Below are 2,880 nucleotides of genomic sequence, written 5' to 3' on the forward strand. Positions count from 1 at the left end.
GGGACGGCGCGGCGCGGGGAGAAGGGAAGAAAAAGCCCAGTGGCGGGGCGCCATCTTGGCCATGAAAAACATGGAGCCGCAGCCAAGGGGATTCACGAACGCCTCCTACGCCGCGCACGTAAGTGTGTCCGCAGCGGCGGGGCCCGGCGCAAGGAGCCCTACGCAAGTCCCACCGCGGATCCCCGCACCCCCCGCCCGGTCGCTGCAGGCCCTTCGCCGGGCGGCCGTGCACAAAAAGCCCCGGCAGCGCCCAGCGCCCGCTGCGGTCCCCCGGCCCGGCCCTGCCGCCGCAGCGCTCACCGTGATGCTCTGGAAGATGCCGCCGGCCGTGGCTGCCCAGACGTACTTGGCGTCGCAATAGCCGACAATGGCGGCCTCCTGGCAGCAGCCATCGCACATCAGGTTGTCCACGTAGCTCTGCCAGCCGGCCATGGCGGCGACGCGAGCAGCAAGCGAGCAGCGAGGAGACAGGAGGGCGGCGGCGGCGGCAGCGGCGCGCTCTGCACTCACTCGCTCCCCCCCTCCCTCCCGCTCACACACGCGCGGCGCAGCCCCAGCCCCAGCCCGCAGCGACGGCGAACGCGGGGGAGGGGGCGGCAGAGGAGGGCCGGGCCGGAGCTAGCGAGCGGGTAGGTGGGTGGGTCCGCCCGCGCAGCCGCCGCCGCCCGCCTTTAACCCCCGCCCCCGCCCGCAGCAGCGGGATCCGCGTCGCGCCGCACCGGAGCTAGGCGGGAGTAGGGAGGGAGCTGGGCGGGTCGCGGCGCTCTTCGCGCGGATGCTTCCGCCGGGCGGAGGGATCCGGAGCGGAATGGATGGATGGAGGCGGCGGTACCGGGGTCCCCGGCGCCTCCTCGCTTAGCCGCGCTGCGAGTGCGCGTAAGAGACGCGGGGCTGAGGCGGGGCGCGAGGGGCAGGGGCAAGGGCGTCCCTCCTGCGGGTCGGACCGAGCTGTTCCCAGTCGGGGCCGCTCGGCGCAGGGCAGCGCCCGGGAGCTGCCGCGGGCCGTGCTGAGGCGGGAGGGAGCTGTCCGCGCTGACGCCCGCGGCGTTCGGGCTTTCCCTGATGCCCGGCTCCACTTGAAGCTCGCGGGGCCGCGACAGCTCTTGCCCCCCTTTACTGCCTCGACGTGAGCGCCACTGCAAACGGCCGGAGCTGCCCCAGACTCGGCTGTGGTGGCCCCGGGTGGCACAGGTGCCTCGCCTGCCCGGCCCTGGGGTGTCGCACCCAGGCAGAGGCCCGGGGGCGGAACGCCCTGCCCGGCCGTGCAGGACGGCTCTGCCGCGCTCACTGATGGGTCTGGAGGTGACTCGAGTGGCGGCCACAGCAGCTGCGGAGCTTTCGGCAGGGGAGAGCAGGGGCTGGGGCTGGGGCTCTGCTCCTTTCCCTTCCTCCTCCCTCTCTTTGCTTCCAAGGCAAGGTCCCCCAAACAGGCTGCTGTTCAGGTCTAGCCATGTAGGCTACTTTGCATTTTTCCCCCTGATGTTGAAGCTTAACTTCCCCTAGAGATGAAATTCTTTGCAGCTGCCCGGCAAACATTCACTACTTTCAAGAGCTCTAGTTCAGTTGCCAAACTTAAATGTTCATGTGTCAGGGTAGATTCTCAGTAGGGTCAGCTGTTGTTATCCAGCCTCCCACTGAAAACTTCTAGGCTGAAGTGCCAGTCTCCTCAGCTCCTCTCTGTTTTGGTTTGGTCAGTTAATGCTTTTCCTTAGTTTCTCTGCCAAGGATTTCCTTTTTTTATTTTCTGTTTTCTTCTTAACTGGTCATGGTTTGAACTGCCTGGAAGAAAGCTCAGCTTCTGATGACTCTTTGCTGGATCAAACTAAATTACTGCCATGCAACAGTCCTACATTACTAACTACCCTGTTGCCTCAGACTGCTGGAGGTATCAGAAATTGAAAGCTCTTTTGCTGATGTATTCAAAAAGAGCTGTGTTAATTACTGCTTTTTGCATGAATATGATAAGCTCCCACTTTTATCACAGTAACATTTGTGGTAACGTCCTCCCGTCAGAGCAGTAAGGATAACTTTCTACAGTACAGGTTTTACTCTTCAAGTTTCCTTGAGGTTTTTTTTTCCTGAAGAATGAGTTTCTTCTCCAGTTCCTTGGTTAAAAAAAAAAAAAAAAATCCCAGTTAGCTGTATTTATTTTCTGGAGTGACTTTGGCAGGAATTCTGTTCAGAAGGCCTCCATATTAAAATCTGCCCAGGCATTAAGATGTATTGGGTCTATTGCTTCATTTGGTTTAAGTTTCTCATTTTGGTGTCTTTTAGGACTTCCAGGGAGGACTGAGTGGATGTGAGGTTGCTTTTAATGCATTATACCTGAGAACCTACTTAAATTGCTGTTTTGCATTTTTTGCAGAAATTGTGAATTGGCATTGGCCGTGATATCCCAGGAAATTGACCAAAAAAACCCAACCCTTTAAAAAGAAAATGCTGGCTCCTCGGTGGGAATCAGCACTTCTTGCTGCTGCTGTGGCCTGCCATTGCAGCCTACTGGGAAGGGGAAGGCACCAGCTGGCGGGCAGCACAACGAGCAGCAGCCAAGATACTTCCCCCTCATACCTCTCTACTGACCAGTGCCAAGAGCCAAGGTGGTGCAAAGAATTGCCAGCAATCAAGATGGCAGCCACCCCTCATCCTTCCTCCCTCCAAGGCCTCTCTGCCAATCAGTGCTGAGGGGAGGGGCCACCACAAATGACTGCAAATTCAGCTCTTTGGGCTGTGACCAAGCCATGGAAATTGCTTTCTTTCACTGCAAGTTGGGTAGGTCCCTAGTTATACTTTGTGTGATTGGCCCAGGGGCCTGATCAACCCAGGGACCCAAGACATTCAGCCTTGTGGGCTCCCCTTAGATCTGAAAATGTGGTGGTCTTG

At 59.0% G+C, this 2,880-nt stretch overlaps 1 protein-coding gene across 2 annotated transcripts in view; it reads right to left on the reverse strand.

Moving 5' to 3' along the window:
• The window catches only part of PFN2 (profilin 2), a 5,282-nt gene extending 4,674 nt beyond the window's left edge, over nt 1-608 (reverse strand). For both annotated transcript variants that reach the window (XM_019532578.1, XM_019532577.1), the window contains exon 1: nt 301-608. In XM_019532578.1, the coding sequence (XP_019388123.1) occupies nt 301-432 (132 nt within the window). In that variant the 5' untranslated portion in view covers nt 433-608. The remainder of the gene's footprint in view (nt 1-300) is intronic.
• Nucleotides 609-2,880: the final 2,272 nt, after the last annotated feature.

The sequence above is a fragment of the Crocodylus porosus genome, unplaced genomic scaffold (assembly GCF_001723895.1).
Source record: "Crocodylus porosus isolate Cpor-Errol unplaced genomic scaffold, CroPor_comp1, whole genome shotgun sequence".
In the NCBI taxonomy this organism is placed as follows: domain Eukaryota; kingdom Metazoa; phylum Chordata; order Crocodylia; family Crocodylidae; genus Crocodylus; species Crocodylus porosus.